General features: G+C 40.7%; 1 protein-coding gene across 1 annotated transcript in view; it reads left to right on the top strand.

The window, feature by feature from the left end:
- The window catches only part of GDE1 (glycerophosphodiester phosphodiesterase 1), a 523842-nt gene that overhangs the window by 3529 nt on the left and 501795 nt on the right, over positions 1-18518 (top strand). The window contains exon 2 of the mRNA XM_044089739.1: positions 13019-13194. Coding sequence (XP_043945674.1) covers positions 13019-13194 — 176 coding nt within the window. The remainder of the gene's footprint in view (positions 1-13018; positions 13195-18518) is intronic.

Genomic DNA, 18518 nt, shown 5'->3' with positions numbered 1-18518 from the left:
TTATCTAGATCATAGATTTTTAAAAAGAAAGTTGCATTTCTGCCATTAGATGGTGGGTCCTATTAGGGGGTAATGGTATGATTATGAGTGTGTCAAATTGACACACTCATATTCTTATTATTTATTTTTGTGCTTTTATGCATTTGATGTAATTTAGTGTGGTTGTTTATTAGGTGTTCTATATTGATCTGTTTTTTTCTTTTTCTTTCTTTGATATGGGAGTGTCTATGTATTTATATGATTGTATATGTTTGGGTGAATGTTAGGTTCCTCTATCATGCATTACAGTAATTATTAAAGAACAATATAGTATTGTTCATTCAAGCAATGTGCTTGATAGAGATATATATTTGAGCATTCACTTTTCTGTTTATGATTATTTATTTTTTGTTGATTTATTTTTTTATTTTTAAATAGACAAGCATTAACAACTTTAATCCGTAGCCATTATGAGCTCGGGTTAAATGGTTATTTTCTAGGCACTGTTTCTTTAAGGAGTGACGTATTTTATACGCATTGTGCGTATATTTAGATCTGCCTTTCTAATTTTTGACTGCACACTGAGGACGCTGTGAGCGAAACCGGCCACCGGTTTGTGTTATGGGGCTGTGGATGTCCTAATAAATTACCTTCTACTTTATGCTGACATTGTGATTTATTTTTGAGTGCTGGGATCGTTTGTGGAGTTTATGTATATATATATATATATATATATATATATATATATATATGTGTATATATGTAATATGTATATGTATATATATATATATATATATATATATATATATGTATATGTGTATATATATATATATATATATATGTATATATATATATGTATATATGTGTATATATGTATATGTATATATATATATATATATATATATATATATATATGTATGTGCATATGTATATATATATATGTATGTGTGTGTGTGTATATATATATATATATATATATATATATATATATATATATATATATATATATATATATATATATGTGTATGTATGTGTGTATATATATATATATATATATATATATATATATATATATATATATATATATGTATGTCGCAACCAGGGTTGCCAGCCCCCAGGTAGAGACAAAAAAAAAAGGTCTCTCACGGCAAGTGAAGACCAAAAAAGCTTCTCGTGTTTAATGCATTGCAATTCCGCATTCAACACAAGTAGCTCCGTGTTTAGCAATTTTTGATTGGCCCGTATGCCAGGTATACTGGCCAATCAAAAAAAAAAGAAAACAAAGAAAGCGGAGGCTGGCCAGGATTTAAACCGGCAGGGCGGACTCGGGATCAGGCTGCTGATCTCTGTACAGTCCCGCTCAAATAGGGACGTCTGGCAACCCTGGTCGCAACTGTCGGCTTTCTGTGTAGATGGTATATCAGTAGTTGGTGAAAGAGTTGATGCAGTGAATTTATTGTCAAAGAGTGAAGTGTTTTGTACTGTGTGGATCAATGGTAATTCCACAAAGCTTAAAGGCGACACTGGCTCAAAGTGTAATGTTATATCAGCATACACATTTGCTAAAGTGAGAGCTAATGAACAACTCAGTGTGGCCAGTAGTGCGAAACTTGTTGCTTATGGAGGTGAAGAAATTCAAACTGAAGGCTCTGTGATGCTTTCATGTTATTTGGCCAAGAGCTGTTACAACTTGTTATTCTATGACGTCCGAAGACCAAAACAGTCTTCATTGGTTCTCAAAGATAGCTTGAGAATGAATCTGCTTTCTTTTACCGAAGGAGTTAATCTCATAAGTGCATCTCCTAGTTCCTGTTTTTCTGAAGTCATTTTCTCAGAGTATGCTGATGTTTTCGATGACAAGTTGGGCAAACTTCCAGTTGTGTATTCCATGAAGTTAGACCCAGAGGTCGCTCCAGTAGTTAGACCGGCAAGAAGAGTTCCGATACATATGCAGGATAAAGTCAAGGCTCAGTTGGATAAAATGGTGCAGCAAGGTGTAATTTGTCCAGTTACAGAACCAAATGAATGGGTGTCGTGTATGGTAGCGGCTCACAAAAAAGGCTCAGATGAAATCAGAATATGTATTGACCCAAGAGATTTGGACAAAGCATTGAAGAGACTGTATCCTCCAGTGTGCACTTTCGAGGAGGTCTCAACCCTATTTCCGAATGCCACTTTCTTTTCTGTCTTGGATGCAAAAAGTTAATTTTGGAAAGTGATGCTTGATTGCATATCCTTATTACTAACCACTTTTGGTACCCCATTTGGCAGATACAGATTCCTACTGATGCCATTTTGGAATAAATTCTGCAAATGAAGTCTTCCATCTTGCAATGGGGCAAATTTTTTCAGGTTATCCTTGTGCCATAATAGTAGATGATTTATTGGTTGGAGGCAGTGACGAAGCAGAGCATGACAGAAGCCTAGAGAGAGTTCTAAACAGAGCACATGAAGTAAATTTGAATCTCAATCCTAGATTCAGTCTACATATAGTCTACCAGAAGTTACATATGTAGGTCATTTATTTACTAGTACTGGCTTGAGACGAGAACCGACCCGACCATGCAAGCAGCTATGCTTGAAATGTCAGCACCAGACAATATTCAAGCTCTACAATGTTTCCTAGGGATGGTCAACTGTTTAGGCATGTTTATACCAGACTGCAGTGAGTTGACAGCACCTTTATGTGCAAAAATGTTGCATGTTCATGGTTAGAACATCACTATAAGGCATTTGAAGACCTTAAGCAGAAAATTGCCACCCCACCTACATTAACATACTATGATGTGAATAAACCAGTCGCTCTTCTCTGTGATGCTTCAAAATTTGGTCTTTGCCCAGTCATGCTTCAAGAGGGCAGACCAGTAGCATATGCATCTAGAACACTTACCCAAACTGAGATGCAGTATGCTCAGATTGAGAAAGAACTTTTGGCAATAGTATTTGCATGTTCCAGGTTTCATGATAGTATTTATGGTTGAGCTATTCAGATTGACACTGACCACCCACTTCTAGTTACTATTCTAAAGAAGCCTATGCAATCAGCGCTAGCGAGATTACAAAGAATGATGTTCACGTTACAAAAGTACAACTTCAAAATGGTCTATACAAAAGGCAAACTACTCTATTTGGCTAATACCTTATCCAGATTGGCCAGAAGTATGACGTAACAGCTTGACATAGAGAATTTTGACGTTGATGTGATGGCAGTGTGTAATTTTTCTATCACTAGGCTTGATGAGTTAAGAAATCACAGAAAGACTGATCTAATTCTGCAAAAGTTGCCCCCCAACCTCTCTCCATCTCCCTTGTTTTTTATGCCAAGATGTGGATATGTATCTTTGTTTGTTCTAGCTATGTCCTGTATGGGTTTAGCCTTCCTGTCTGTTGCAATGAAAGTTCTGAAGGGCTTAGTACCCAAATCTGTATTTTAGTTGGCTCAGCACTTGTTTTATAATAGTTTGGCTGTATAGTAGGTGCCCTGAAGCTTTTGAAGCTGGCAGGCAGTTACATCCTTAGCTGATATAACCCCATATAGATCAGGCTACTGCAGCAGTGATCATTTAAAAATGTATTGTTATAGTAAGTTGATTTTGCAAGAAAAGTAGAGGTGTATAAGGTAAACCAGAACTGTAGGCCATCCGCTTCTGTTGGCACATTTGATAAATTAGTCTTTCTGCGTCTTTAGTCCTTGTTGCTTTGAAGTAGAATAGAGGAGCATGCGATGGACGTTCTTGTTTGGAGCAGGGGAAATTTTTGGCTAGTTGGGGGTAGGAGAAGGTGTGGAAAATGCTTTGAGGAAACTCAATGGAGATGGGGTTCTGGAATAGATAGTGGTAGTGTCATCTTTTAGTGGATCTTTATGTGCTGACTTTCAAGTTATATAGCTGATGAGGCTTAAGCAGTATATTTGGTTATTCTGGAGAGAAATTTGGGTGAACTGTGGTTAGTTGGCTTTGTCCTGTAACATTTTTGCTAGATTTTTGAGAAGAATATCTCTCTCCCTGCTGTTTACGGAGGAGGGCATTTTTCATCGGTGGCGAGCTGTTTGTCTTAGTTTTGTACAGGGCTTTTAGTTCCTTAGCAACACATTGATTGGTTCTGTGCATCTTTATAAAGCCTGGAGACTTTGGGAAAATATGTCTTGTAGGTAATGCAAGATGTCATTCAGTCTAGTGGTGATCTTAGCAGGGCCTTCACTGGGAGAGACAAGAAGAAGGGAAGAGGAAAAAAGGATATCCAGCAAACAGATGATTGAGGATTGAGTGAGTGAAGACCTGTGATAGGCATGATGGTAGGAAAGTGGCATTAAATCGAGAGTGGTTGCGATAGCTGATCAGATACCCAATGTAGAAAATGGGGAAAGTGGAGGTGATGATTAAGATAATGTAAGTAGGCATAATCCATAAGTTTTGAGTTGAGGTATATTCAGAGCTATTGGCTGGCTGGTGTCCATTTGCCTGGTTTGGGTTACTTTAGCTAGCCTTTTTAAAGAAAGTTGGATGTAAAACTAATCAATCTGCCAAACATGAACTAAGGATTACTGCACCGAGTGTAGGTTCACTGACAGGATGGAGCTTAGAGATGGATGACATGGTAAGAAGGAGGCCAGACATCCTCTGTATCCAGGAGACTGTATGGAAGGGCAGTGCAGCAAAGTGACTTGACTTGTGATCCATTTAGGAGGGGGATTGTGTGGGAATTGTGTTTCCCATGGTTAACTTCCAAGTGGAGACTAGAGACCCCACTTCTGTACTGACTTTAGGGGAGCAAGGTGGGCCTGGGGGGGGGGGCTTACATCACTCATGGAAGTAAGTGACACACCCTAACTGATGCCCATTGAATACCAAACTTTGGATGGTTTACTGAGCATGTTTAGTGCAGGATAAGGCCACAAAATGAAAGAAGAATTAAAAATGACCCCCTCCCAATGGTTGCTTGAATGATTGGTTGTCACTACTGTGATGAGGAATGAAGAAGCTAATAGACCAAGAGAGGGTTTGATGGTCAACAGCTAATTGGGGCAGAAAGGTGATAGTGGGAAAGTGGAAATTGAATTTTAGAAAGTAATATTAAAATAAAGAATTCCCAGCAGCTGGATCTACCTCCTCTACCCCTGGATAATGAATGATGTGATGAGGAGCGTTTGCAAGTGTCAGTAAAAAATGTTTTAAAAGTTTATTTAAGAACTGTTTCCTGTCTTTACCACATTTATTTTACTCAGTGTATAAACAAAGAATTATTACAGTAACCCAGCTGTTTGTGTATTATCATGATCTTAAGACAGGTTGATAAAAGACCAAAGTAAAGGTTAATTAGACAATAGGAATGCTAACTGACAGAGAAGGGAGCAAGCTAAATCTCATTTCGGTAGGTTTTTCAATTTAAATACTGAGTTGAGCATAATCTGACTGTTACTATAACAGGAGCGAGAAGACAGTGTCTGCCTGAGGAGTCCACGAACAGTTAACCATGCCATAGCTAAACGAAACAAGGTATATACCAGCATGTACATTTCCTTTAAAAAAAAATCAGTGGATAGAAATACTGCATCTACAGTTATTGTATTAACTTTGATTTACCTTAATTTAGTCAGGAGTCTATTGTACAACACACCAAAGTGTTTAAGTACAATGGCAAGATTTGGGAATGTCGAATTCCATTGTGAATTCAAATGAGCAAATGCACACTGGCATTCGCTCATTTGAATTCGGCATTTTGGGTGCAGATCGCACTATAGTGAGGATCAGGACATGTACCCTTTCCTTCAGTGTAGTGATCTGGGAGTTAGTGTATTAAAGTAGCAGGGTGTGTGGAGGGGTGCATGGGGGCTTGCTCCCCCTGTGTAACGATTACGTTTTTAACTTAATGAAGGTAAACCATTAACTTTAGCTACATCTTTTTTGTTAATGGATTGGAAGAGAGCATTTTGCATTTGCATTTGCACATAAACTTGCAGATTTTGATGCTTGATTAAGCAGTCCTGGCTATGCTTCATCTCTTTTAAGACCCTAAGCTGGGTACAAAGTGTTTCAGCAAGTGAATGAGTGAACAAGCTGCACTGTTTTGTAGACCTGGAGATAACTGATTTTTCTTACATGCATTTTACTTGCATTAATTTCTCCAGTTACTCAGATGCCGGACACTCTCATTGTAGTCATTATGTCCACCTAACATTTTATAATGCATACATATTTTTTTTGTTTTTACCTTGGACCCATTGGCTGTTCTAGACACTTCCATGGCCAGCCATTTAGCATTTGGAGCTCTGAGGCAATGTGGTTACTCTCTTAAGTTTACTGTCAATCCCTTATTCCTATTAAGTTCTAATGCATCTGTATGTAGAATAAGTATTTATTCTAACTGGAGATATATCAGTAGTCTTCCAGAGAGCTCATGAACCTATGAACATCAGCGCTGGTCAAGTTCTTATTTGGGAAGGATTATCCATGGCTGGAAACTGCATATATATATTTTTTGCACTACTGGCCATAGTGACAGAAAATTGCTGAACTTTTAATTGCAGTGTCTTATTGTACCAAATGCTGCATATATATTTTACTGCTGTAAATGGAGTATATTTTGCAATAGTCATGCTGCAGTGGCTGTTAACAGCAGTTTAAAATGCCAGCTGTGTAAAGGTACTGCACTGGAGTGTGTGTAGTCATTATGTACTAAATGTGGTAGGCTTATGTCTGTATAGAAGCCAGAGGTAATTTATTCTTGGGATAACTAGATTTCTTGCTAGTCAGATGCTTACTGTTCCAGAGTCTGAGAGTTATTGTGGCTGAAAAGGATCTTCAGAATGGCCCAGTTATGTAATTAAAGTTTTAAATAAATAAAAAAAAATACTACAGGCCCAGATATCATAAAACTTGTCACTGGGGTTTGTTGCCATTATTTATGTTTCTATTACAGGTTCATAGGTATTTACTAAGCTAACAAACACAAGGGCCTATTTAATCTAGCCATGCATCCCAAATCTCTGACAAGATGTTCTTCATGTTTCACTATTGCAGTCATTACATTTGGGTTATCTGCCTGCAGGTAGTCCTCAGCCGGCCTGAATACCAGAGTCTTGGATTCCTGCGTCGGATGCTGTCCCTCCTTCCATGATGTCAGGTCGTCAGGGGTATAAAACATTCAACCGACATCATTACATCAGTTTCTCTTGCTGTCCAGTACCCGAAGGAGAAGCAGTTCACAAGTGGAAGTCGGCAGACTCCTGAAATTTTTGTTTTCGAGTTTCAGAACCGAAGTTCAAAAAAGCTAAGTACCCCGTTGGGGATTTCTTTTCTTGCTCTTAACCGATGTCAGTAAAAGTTAACAATTGCATTACCTGTGGAAAGCAAATACCTCATAAAGATTTTCATTTGTACTGCATTCTTTGCTTAGGCGCTGACCACATCACCCCTCACTGTCAGTTTTGTGCCTTGTTCAACCCCCGAACTATTCGTCGTCGGTCTATATTTGCAGCAAATTATTTTGGTACTCAGTTTAACTATCCAGAAATGGCTTCGGGAAGCCATCCGACTACCGATATTCCAAAAAACGTAAGGATAAAGACAGAGACAGACCGCATAGGTCCAAAACTGCAGACGACGCTTCCATTAAGCTAGTCTCTAGTTCGCATGTAGTCAGTGAGGAGCTTTCGCAGCCCCTGATACTCACTACTTCAGATTTGCAGGCCTCTACTGAGACGCATTCGGAGTCCAGTATGCCGCGAGATGCTTCTTTGACTATGGAACCTGTGGATGTCTCTACCTTGGATGGGTCCGGAGCTGCTGTGCAGGCACTGGCTTCTGAGGGTGTATTCAGGCCTACAGATTTGCATTTTAAACTGACGCCATCTTCTTCATCAAGGCCTAAAGCTCGACCCATGCCTAGAAAACCAACGTCCAAACCGCATGGTCAAGCCCATATGCCTAAAAAAACAAATGCTTAGAATGGCTGAAGACCTTATTACTTTAATTAGGGGAAGCCAGCCTTCCCCTTCTAAGAGACCTAGAACTGATTTTCCTTCTGATTCTTCTGATCAGGATTCTGAAATTTCTGTTTGATTACCAGGATTTGCCCTTATCTACCTAAGAGGATTCTGATGCAGAGGATTCCATTCCCTCTGCTTCCCCTCCAGAAGATTTTTCTTTTGGTGAAACCTTGCACACTTTTAGGGAGCATTTCCGCTGGGAAAGCCAGGATTTCTCTGACTCCAAAAAGAGGCTTAGTGAATTCTTACTCCTCCCTCAACACAGGCCTTTAGCTGTCCCTCTTGGTCTTGACATTGTAGATGATGCCTTCTTGGAATCTAGCCTGGCCCCAGACACTTTACCTCCAGCTCCCAGAAAACCTAACCTGACTGTCACAAGTTCCTCTTCAAGAATCCTACTGCGGATCCAGGAGACCATTTTTTAAGGACCAAAGGGCATTAAGACTACTGCTGCCAAAAACCCTACCCCCTCTAATAGAGATTCCAGGGCCTTGGACAGATGGGGTAAGAAGGTATACACTTCTGCTACTTTGGCCATTAGGGCCTTAAATTGCCAGTTTTATATGTTAAAGTATCAGCAACATATTATGGGACTACTTAATCAGAAAATTATGTTGATTCCTGACTGTGCTGAACAGAAAGAATTACTGTACTTAATGCATTCTGCTGAACAAGTTGGTAAACATATTTTGCAATGTGGTTGTGACTCTTTAGAAGCATCTTGTAGGGCTGCTGTCACTGGGTCTGTACTTAGAAGGCATGCTTGGCTTAAGCAGCAAAACTTGCCAGATCATGTTAAAGCTAAATTACTGGATGCTCCCTTAAACCAAGACCACCTGTTTGACAACAAGGCAGAAGAAGTCCTTAAAAAGATGAAGGAAAAAGCTAAATCTTTGCAAACTGTTAAAGATTTCCTGCAAGTACAGCCTCCCAGATTTAGTAGGCATTGGCCTTCTACGAATTGGTCCTTTCCAGTGTCTGCCAGGCCTTCTAAGTCCAAACCCAAGAATAGCAGACCACCTAGGTTACAGTCTCAGGCTGCACACAGGCATAAGCAGTGGGGGGCTCCCACTTCCAAAGCTGGAAGTAGTAAGACACCCCCCTATGGAAAAATGTCACAATGACTTAACCTTAACCCTTCCAAGCCCTGCTCAACTGCCTGCTCCCTTAGGAGGAAAGCTCGCCCTGCATGCAAAAAACTGGGAACTCATTACCCAAGACAAATGGGTTTTAAATATAGTTTTCCAAGGATACATATTCCACTTCCACACCTTACCAACCCCAAACGGCTGGCCACACCTACCCCCAAGTCAGTGGGCGGAGGCTCAACAGCAGGTTCTCTCTCTTCTAAGTATCAGGGCTATTCAACCTGTCCCAGCAGAAGAAAGTGGACAAGGTTTTTACTCAAGACTTTTCCTGGTACCCAGAAAAGACAGCTCCTGGCATCCTATCCTGGACCTCTCTATTCTAAACACCTTTTTGGTAATCCCAAAATTCAAAATGCTAACACTTCAACAGCTGCTTCCTATGCTGGGCAAAAATGCCTGGTTGTCAACCTTAGACTTAAAGGAAGCTTACCTGCACATTCCAATATGGCAGTCTTGCAGGAAATACCTATGCCTCAGAGCAGGCTCCATGCACTGTCAGTTTTCTGCACTTCCCTTTGGCTTATCTACTGCGCCCAGGGTATTCACAAAGTGTCTAGTTCCAGCCATTGCATTTTGCAGGCAGAGAAATATTCAAATATACCCTTACCTGGATGATTGTCTAATTCAGGCAGAAAGCCAGGACATGCTATTAAAACATCTGGCATTTGTAAAGAAACTTCTGACCTCACTGGGGTACACCATAAACAAAAAGAAATCTCATCTGGTACCCTGCCAACAGATTGTATTCCTGGGAGCAAGCTTGAACACAACTTCCCAGATGACTTACCTCACGCCAGAGAAACAACTTTATTTGACAGCCTACTTCAAACTACTGGCCACAAAGACCCAGCTTTCTGCAAGTTAAATCCTGCAAGCCCTGGGGTTCATGGCCTCATGCATTCTACTAATTACATATGTAAGACTGCATATGAGGAAACTACAATGGTATCCAAAAAGCCTATGGTGTCAACATTCTCAGGACTTGGAATTAATGATTCCTATCATTCCTTGTATAAAGACAAGTTCCTTTGGTGGGCAGAGGCCTGCCACCTCAACAAGGGGCTCCCTTTCAATCTACCTGCCGCCCAAACCCTGACTACAGACGCATCAGACTATGCATGGTGGGGGCTCACTTGGCAGGGCAGGGCATTCAGGGCAAATGGAGCCAGATACACCTGCATATCAACCAAAAAGAAATGTTAGCTGCACAGAATTCCCTGACAGCCTTCAAGGACCACATCCTTCCAAGAAATTATTGGTAAAGACAGACAACACCAGTTATGTGGTACATAAACAAGCAGGAGGGATCCCACTCGTACTCTCTGTGCAGACTAGCCATGGCTCTGTGGAACACAGCCTTGAGCTACCAAGTGCACCTACAAGCTCAATTCCTGCCAGGCAACTAAATTCACTGGCAGACGACCTAAGCAGAAATCTCATGGACCCACAAAAATGGAAACTGGAACCAAAAATATTCAACCTCTTGAGGAACAAATGGGAGACTTCAGAGATAGACCTGTTTGCCTCCCCCCAGAACTACCAATTGGACAAATTCTGCACAAGGACTCCCCACAGTCAAGCTTGGAAAGTGGATGCCCTGTCCTTCACCTGGGAAAGCCTCTCGGTTTATGCCTTTCCCCCTCTGCCTCTCCTCTTGAAGGTTCTGCTAAAGATCAAACAGGACAGACCAAGGACAATTCTTATTGCACCACATTGGCCTCGCCAACACTGGTACCCCCTCCTGCACAGCATAATACTGCTAGATCCATGGCACCTACCTTTGACATCTTCCTGCTGTCCCAGCAGGCGGGCCAGATTCTGTACCCTCAGCTTCAAACCCTGAACCTTGCAGCCTGGATAATTCCTTGCGCTCTCCAGTAGCATCCCTCAGTAAGCAAGTGCTAGAGATCATTCTGGAAGCAAGGAGACCTAGTACTAGAAAATCCTGTGCTGAAAAGTGGAAAAGATAGTTCCTGGAGCCAGACACAGGGTATGGGCACTACGGTGCCCAGTTTACTTCATATTCTTCAGTACTTAACAGAAATTCTCCACAAGGGCCTATCCTTCTCATCAATTAAAATTCATGTCTCTGCAATTTCAGCACATTGTAATACTGAACCACCCCTCTTCTCTAACCCCTGTTTAAAGCAATTCCTCAGATGGGCTAAAAATGTAAGACGACCCCAGGCGAGCCCCTACTCCAGCCTGTATTGGAAAAGCTCACTCTCCCTCCATTTGAACCAGCTGCAACTGCAGAGTTGAAATTCCTTTCTTGGAAAACAGCCTTCCTTCTAGCCATCACATCAGCAAGAAGAGTGTCTGAATTACAGGCTCTCAAGGCAGTGGAGCCCTTCATTATCTTCCATGCAGACAGGGTTTCCCTCAGGACCAATCCTTCCTTTATGCCCAAGGTGGTGTCTGCTGTGGCCCTAAATCAATCCATTCATTTGCCTACCTTTTTTCCTAATCCACAAAACAAAGGAGAACGCATTCTGCACTCTTTGGACGTGCACAGACAACTTAGATTTTATTTGGACAGGACTAAGCCTCTCAGAAAATCTAAACAGCTGCTAGTTGGCTTTGCTGCAATGGTAGAGGGGAAGGCCATTTCAAAGCAAACCATTTCTAAATGGATAGCCCATTCAATCATTTCTGCTATAAGCACCATGGAAAACCTACCCCACAGGGGATAAGATCACATTCCACCAGGGCTGCATCTACCTCTACAGCCTTTCTCAGAGGGGTCCCTACCAGGGACATTCTAGAAGCTGCTACCTGGAGCTTTGTTCATACCTTCACCAAGCATTACCGCATGCCTATGTTTTCTAACTCCAGAACTGGTTTTGCCACTGCAGTATTACAGGGCTTAATAGCTGGACCTAGCTCTCTAACTCCTCCTCCCTTCCTTAACTTTGTGAATCTACCCAAATGTAATGACTGCAACAGTGAAACATGAAGAACATACTACAGTTGTGTACACTTACCATAAATGTAGATGTTCAAGTGTATTCACTGTTGCAGTCCTGGTTACCCTCCCTCCAGCCCCCTGACTTCTCTTAGCTCTACCTTTCCTTCTTGTTTGATGTATTTGAACTTTCTGGTGTATTTGCTTTTTATTGGAGGTGTAACATAACATAAAATTGCTTCCTATTATGGGGGCACCTGACATCTGGGGCAAAAAAAAAACTGATGTAATGGCATCGGCTGCATGTTTTATACCCCTGACGACCTGACGTCATGATAGGAGGGACACCATCCGATGCAGGACTCCAAGACTCTGGTATTCAGGCCGGCTGATAGCTACCTGCAGGCAGATAACCCAAATGTAATGACTGCAACAGTGAATACACTTGAAAATCTACATTTATGGTAAGTGTACACAACTGTACTTTCTTTACCCTTGATAAATGCAAGCAGGAGCTTGAGAGATGAAACATTTACAAGCAGAGGCTTGGGAAATTACCCATTTGTAGGCTGCCTGTGTCCATCAGAGATGAAGGTACCAAACCAGGGATGAATTTCCCATTCTGCATGAGATTGTCCATGTCCTACTCCAGTTGGGCTTGGGAGGAACTCCATGTGACTCCCCAAATAAAAATTAATTTATCCAAACAGATGAAACCAGCAGTTCATCGGAACTTTGGCAGCTTTATTGATAAATGATTTTTAGCTACTGTTCTTCATCAGACCAACATTATATCACTGTTGACATTCTGTTGTGGATTTGATATATTTTGTGTTGTAGTAAGTTCGTGCCATTCTGTGATTCTGCATTTTTCACATTTTTATATCATGATTCTTGTATTTCCCTCTGTAGAAGTCCATCTATTACAAGGATATAGTTCCAGGGCAGTTCGTAACCCATTTATAGTGTGTGCTTATTATAGAAATCTTCCCATTTTAGGCAGCTGAGAATGGAGCAACAGGAGTTGAATTGGATCTTGAATTCACTGCAGATGGAGTTGCCATCTTGATGCATGATAGTACTGTGGATAGAACCACCAATGGGACAGGGTCTCTCAGCAGTCTGACATACGATGAAGTCCGGAAACTTAACCCTGCTGCAAGACATAGACTGAGGTAGGAAATGTTTATTTTTTTAAGACAAATAAGCTGTTGTATACAGGACCAAATTTGTTGGGAAGTTTTTAATTAATCGTAACCTGTTTTATGCCAGGTACTATATGGTTTGTTTTTCATTCCTTTTCCTTTTTATTGATGGATGTTTTCTTTATACAGGTGAAGTCTTTCTGGAGTAGGACCTGTAATGAACATTTTTGTTACCATGTTAAGTTTTTAGTGTTAAGTTATTTCTGATGGACGTAATTGTGCTTGGTGGGCTAAGATGAAGCAGATGAATGCTGGTGGACAGCTTACTGATTTAATTTCTTGGATTTTTTTTATCCTCTTTGCCCTGACCCAGATTATCCTGCCCTCACCCAGCTTACCCCGACTCATTCACGTTCTCACTGGTTTGACATAGCCTGATTGTTGACTTAGCCTTATGTATGAGTCAAGTTAAGATATCAGTTTTTGTTATACCATGCCCTCAGACCAGGCCTTATAGCTGGTGTAAAGTGGCAAAAAATTGGGCAAGGAAAGAAATGTCTTTGCTTTCTTGTTTGACAAGATGAGTAGATATTTGAGTAGCTTTTTTGAACATCATCTGTGTGGAAGAGCTATATTTATTATAGCATTCGAGAACTTGAAACATTTAATAAAATAGATCTGAAAGGATGCGCCTTTGTTAATACATTGACTTTAATATGCTTGACTTTGCTTTTGTATATTTCTTGGAAGTACAGTGGGAGTAATTTGTTGTCTCTTTGTTTTGTAGGCTTGGGTGTATATTTCATTGTCTCCTTAATGTGTGGTACATATTTCATTGTTGCCTCATTTTGTAGAGTTGAAAATATTGTTTTAGTTATGAGAGAGTGTTTATTTTTATTTTATTTTTTTTATAAAAAATATTTTTTAAATGTATAAATATGTGTAACAGAAAAAGTCAAAGCACATCTGTACACTAAAATCCACTAACACTGAGCTAGGAGATGAAGTATAAATGTACAGCTAACCTTATACCAATCATTCTTTTATTAAATCTAATATTTCAGCAAATGAGTATTTTAGCATAAACATGAATTGCTGCTGCTGGACAGGTTGTTTAGTGCCTTTTTAGCACCTTTACAGGTTTATTTCGATTTACTGGCCTTGCAGGATTTATGTGTTTTGCAGATTCATTTGTATATACAAGTGATTAATTTGCTTTGAGGATTATTTGGTCAGTTACCTGAAGCATTTTTTTGTATTAATAGTGTGCATTTTTATTGCAATGTTTTTATCTATCTGATACATTGGAGCTCTCATTTGTGTTAGATTGTTTGGATTAATGTCAAGGAATCAGGATTAAGCATTATAAAATAAAACTGAATTTAAGCTATGCTAATTTTTTTATTCCTGTAATAACGTGTGTGTGTTGATGGAATCGTAATGGTCTTAAAGCAGCTGCCTTGGCAAGATTAAACCTGTCAGTAGAATGCTGTTGGTATCTCTCGTCAGAGAGTACATCTTGGTTTGAATCCCATTTTCCCACAGAATAAATCCAGTACTTGGAATCCAGGGATGCTGGGAAATGGAAAATACTTGTAATAATTTTCTATATTTGTGCATGTATGTAATATATGTACCTTTTCCCTTATTAAAGTTCATTTGCAAAGGATGTATTGAACCTGGCAAACTTCTTTAAAGTTGCTGCTGTTATAGGAACATTCTGCTCCTGTTGAAACATGCATATATCAGCACAGAGCCATGATGAAATCATCACACCTAGCATTGCAGTGATATGGAGGATACAGGTCACTGCCACTGACTTAAACCCAGAGTGTGAACACAAGTGTGGAAAATTAAAAGAAATAAAATCATATAGTGGACACTCTGAAATACTTTATTCATTAAATGTTAATGTTTATTTTTTTCTGTAGTGTTGTCATCTGAAGCTGTCAGTCTTCATTTGTCATCAACGTGTGGGTTTGATTCCAATAATTCGGAACCAACTTGGCCACTTCTGTAGCTTGTGGATTCCAAAAACTCTCGAGCACATCCCTTACCCATAATGCTTAGGGTAGATTACCCCAGATCTCAGTTGCCACTTTCAGCTTCAGACATGGTTTTTAGTTACTCTCTCGAGCCTTACCAGTTCAGTGGAATAATTTTGATATTTTTTTTTCTCACTTCTAAACCTTGTTCTGGTCTTTTCTTTATCTGTCACACTTTCTAAATACTTTTCATCCATTTTTTAGATATTTTTTTTTCATATACACGTGTATATTGTTTGAGTCTTTTATATTTGCAAGAGAACTGCTCTATCTGCCATGCTTTTAGTTCTCGAGCGTTGGTAGAGAGAAAGAACAAGCTCATCCTTTAAGGCCTGCTTCCCTCCTCCTTTGGGGAAGCCATGTCTGGATCTCCAATTCAGGAGAAGACTAAACAAAAATCTGGACATATTTCTTCTGCCTCTTCTTCCTCCTCTAGATCTTGGGAGGTGAAGAAATGCTCTGCCTCGGTTCCGAGCACATCCTGTGCACAGAGTCCAAACAAGAAAAAGACATTGAGGTCCTCGACTCCATCAGAGCTGACTTCAAAATCTTCGACCCCGAAGCATGCTTCAGAACCTATGTCTGCTTCCTCAGTCCCACCACCTTCTTCAGTATCAAAACAGTTGGAATCTTCTAGTACATCTCTACCTAGGATGTAGTATTCCCCTTCAATAGACCCCTTTGCTGACAGGCCACTGTCATGTTACACATGCGTGTGTATTTGCTGTTCAGCTAAGAAATTGCCTTTTTTGTATTTTGTCTTAGCTGTTTTCCTCTAGTTTAGCTCTGTTAGCTAACTCCTCCCTCCTCCCCCATTTTCTTTACTTGTGTGTTAGACTCCATTGCAGCCACATGTCTGTTGCTAGAGTTTGTCAAAGCATCATTATTTGACCCATTTGGAATGATTTCTTGTATTACGATCTGCACAGTTTGGAAATTAAACTATTTACCGGGGTCCACAGGTGTCATTTTGATTGAGTCACTGTCTGCTAACACTATCTGTGGTGGTGAGTAAACTTCTCAATACATCTTGCTACAGATTAGGAGATTACACTTGCTATGCACAGCCAGGCAAGGCAGAACAGTCAAGTAATGTATTGAGCACTTTGGAATATTCAGTGGGATGCTGCACTACACTTTCAGCAGAGGCTGACACACAACAAGGTGCAGAATTTCTTGCAAACCAAGATCAAATCCCTGATCCACGTGCAAGAGCAAAACACATCTCTAAGTTTACATGGAAGGCAAAACAGAATTTTGAGACTGGCAGGGTAGAATTGTTATCCAATCTTGCTTACTCATGGACTAACGCTGTTAACTGTATGTCTGCCCTTTCACAACCTGCTTATAATGCACTGCAGTTAGAAGGCACACTCAAGCAATTCATTGCTACCTATCAAAGCTATCAGAGACTATGTGTAAAATATCTCAATTTATTACAGAGATATAACACTGAGGAAGCACAAGAAGAACTAAAGAGGTTTGATCAGTTTAATCTTGACAGGGACAGCTTGGCATTACAAATGAAGACTAAGGCCGAAGTTAGAATTACAGAACTCCATGAATCCAGATCCCATCGTTCTGCATCTACCAGACACTCCACCAGATCTAGTAGGTCTTTACAGTCTAGATCTTCCACGCTCAGTGAACAACTTATCAAAGCCGGGGCTGATACAGAAGCTGCTAAGATTCAGGCAGCCTTCGCAGAAATAAAGGCTCAATTAGAGGCAGAAGCTGCCCACAGAGAAGCAGAAGCTGCACACAAAAAGACAGAAAGAGGCAGAAGCTGCACACAGAGAAGCTGAAAGAGAGGTCGAAGCTGCCCACAGAGAGGCGGAAGGTGCACACAAAAAGTCAGAAAGAGGTAGAAGCTGCACACACAGAAGCTCAAAGGCAGGTTGAAGCTATCTGCAAAAGGGCTGAAATAGAGGCCTTAGAAAAAGAGTGTGAACGTGCCACAGCAATGGCAAGGTTAAGAGTTCCTGAGCATGCTGCTAGTGGGAGTGACAGAGACAGCATAGGTCCAGTGGACACTGAGAGTTACCTTAAATGCACTACAGACTATGTGTTCAGCCAAAGCAGCAAGCATTCCATTTTATCTGATGCTCCCGAAGCCAGAGACACTTCTTCAGAACTATTACTCCCAGTAACTACTGCTGCACTACCTCTCAATCAAGGTCAGTATGACACACCTAGCCCTGCTCAAGCTAACCTACCATATTATGGAGGTAGTCACCAACCTCCTGTCAACCGAGCCTCTACACCATTGCAAGCTCCTGCACTTATGAACTCTTAGCCAGTTCCTCAGCTTGATGCTCTTGCACCACCATATATTCCAATGTCGTTCAGCAATGGTGCCATTGTTAATGTGACCAACACTGTTCAACCAACAGCTCCTCACTTAATGTTTGAACACACAGAAGTGTCGCAGGTTGTAAAGTACATGCTTCGCAAAGATCTTAACAAAACTGGCCTCACACAGTTTGATGACAGACCTGAGAACTACAGAGGCTGGAACTCCACCTTTAGGTCTGCATTGGTGATCTGGACATTACAACTACCGAAGAGCTAGATTTGCACATCAGGTGGCTTTTTCCCAGCTCCTCTGAATGTATTAAACGCCTCAAAGCTGTTCATATCGCTAACCCGTCTGTGGGTCTTAATACTGCCTGGGTCAGACTGGAACATAGCCTTGGCAGCCCTGAAGTCATTGAGGATGTGTTATTCAAGAGGCTTCAAAGTTTCCCAAACATATCTAGCAAGGACAATCTGAAGTTTCAAGAGCTTAGTGACCTCCTTTCCAAACTTCAGCTAGCCAAGGAAGACACACACCTTCCAGGCCTCAGTTATCTGGACACAGCTTGAGGGGTTAACCCGATAGTTTCTTAGCTCCCATATGATATCCAAGGAAAATGGACAACAGTTGGATTAAAATACAAGGAGACAAACAGAGTCTCCTTTTCCCCATTTTCCTTCTTCTGCGAATTTATCAGGAAAATTGCAGAGACAAAGAATGACCCAAGCTTCTCCTTTGGAGAGTTCCATGCTCCAGGTCCTCCCTCTTCTAAGCCTACAAACTTGTGCATCTCATACAGAGACCGCAGAGATCCGATCTCAGTTAAATGGACTGATGTCTTACCTACACCTTCTACTATCCCCAATAAGGGTGGATCAAAGCAAGAAAATCGAAAACCCGACTTATCAGTGCCCCATACGTAACAAATCGCACCCACTCAGAAAATGTATTGGCTTTAGAAAAAAAGGCCCTGCAAAAACGCAAGGAACTTATTAAGAAATTTGGGGTATGTT

The sequence above is a fragment of the Protopterus annectens genome, chromosome 12.part0, assembly GCF_019279795.1.
Source record: "Protopterus annectens isolate FY-2018-M chromosome 12.part0, PAN1.0, whole genome shotgun sequence".
Taxonomy (NCBI): domain Eukaryota; kingdom Metazoa; phylum Chordata; order Ceratodontiformes; family Protopteridae; genus Protopterus; species Protopterus annectens.
Note: the sequence above shows the minus strand (reverse complement) of the source record. Positions and strands in the feature narration are given on the sequence as shown.